At 41.6% G+C, this 1,393-nt stretch overlaps 1 protein-coding gene across 1 annotated transcript in view; it reads left to right on the forward strand.

The window, feature by feature from the left end:
- LOC101863564 (MICAL-like protein 2) overlaps positions 1-1,393 on the forward strand; it is a gene marked incomplete at its 5' end in the record, with an annotated part of 39,518 nt that overhangs the window by 24,209 nt on the left and 13,916 nt on the right. The window contains 1 exon segment of the mRNA XM_005113156.3: positions 1,324-1,393. Within this exon segment, the coding sequence (XP_005113213.2) occupies positions 1,324-1,393 (70 nt within the window).

Here is a 1,393-nt window from a genome sequence, read left to right on the forward strand (position 1 = left end):
ATGGCCTACATCACAGCTCACACACATTTTGTATACACACATGTGGCCTACATCACAGCTCACACACATTTTGTATACACACATGTGGCCTACATCACAGCTCACACACATTTTGTATACACATGTGGCGTACATCACAGCTCACACACATTTTGTATACACATGTGGCGTACATCACAGCTCACACACATTTTGTATACACATATGGCCTACAGCACAGCTCACACACATTTTGTATACACACATATGGCCTACAGCATAGCTCACCAATGGACTTGCTTTGTTGTGAAGAATGATCATGTGACTGGTGTAGAGCGCTCAGAGCTTATACTAGTATGGGATAGAGCGCTATATAAATGCAATTTATTATTATTATTATTATTACTTGCTTGTTGTGTTTTGTTGTAGTAAAGGTGACAGCTGATCAACCTCTTGTTTTATTATAGTAAACGTCCTTGAGGAGGATGACGACGACCTGATGGTGGAGTGGTTCCAACTGGTCAGCGAGAAGAACGACCTTGTGCGACAAGAGGCTGACCTTGTCTACCTGTGAGTCTCGCAGACGCCCGCTGGTTGTGTGTGGTGGTTGTGTGGGGTGGTTGTTTTGATTGTTTGTGGGATTGTTTTCAGAATACTGATTGTAAAAGTGGGTTTGTCTCTGGTAGGTCCTACTTGTTTTCTTTCTCTCCATTGTGTCTGTCTATCTGTCTTACTCTTAGTGTCAACAGTTTTTTTGCTTGTTTTTTTCTTTTTTCTTAAAATCATGGTTGGTGGTTGGAGGGCGCTACTGGTAGGTTCTATTTCTTTACTTTCCTTCTGCTCTGTCTGTCTGTCTGTCTGTCTGTCTGTCTTACTTTTTCCCAGCATTAAATGACCATCGTTGTGTCGATGTGATTCTCTTTACTCAAACAAACAAACAAACAAACAAACAAACAAACAAACAAACAAACAAACAAACAAACAAACAAACAATCAAAATCATGACATGTGCAGTTACATTGTTCTGTCGTTGGCAGTGGGAGGGTCAGCTTCATCCAATGTTGTGTCCTTAGGGAAGACATTTCACATTTCTTAGTTCACATTTCACAGTTCACATTTCACAGTTCACATTTCACAGTTCACACAAATTTACCCGTTTGTCTCATTTCTATCGGGAATGGACGTTACATTCGTTGAAACACCTTTTGTGACACGGTGAGATTATTGAAGAGGTGGACACTCCAAATTTAAGGTCCACCTACAATTTTTTTAAAACTCTTGTTACTTTGTGTGAATGTCCTCATGCTGTGTGTCAATGTCCTCCTACTGTGTGAATGTCCTCAGGTCCCGGGAGCAGGACTTGGAGGGTGAGCAGGATCACATCGAGAGTCAGCTCCGCTACCTCATGAGTCTG

Source organism: Aplysia californica, unplaced genomic scaffold, assembly GCF_000002075.1.
Source record: "Aplysia californica isolate F4 #8 unplaced genomic scaffold, AplCal3.0 scaffold01670, whole genome shotgun sequence".
Lineage (NCBI taxonomy): Eukaryota > Metazoa > Mollusca > Gastropoda > Aplysiida > Aplysiidae > Aplysia > Aplysia californica.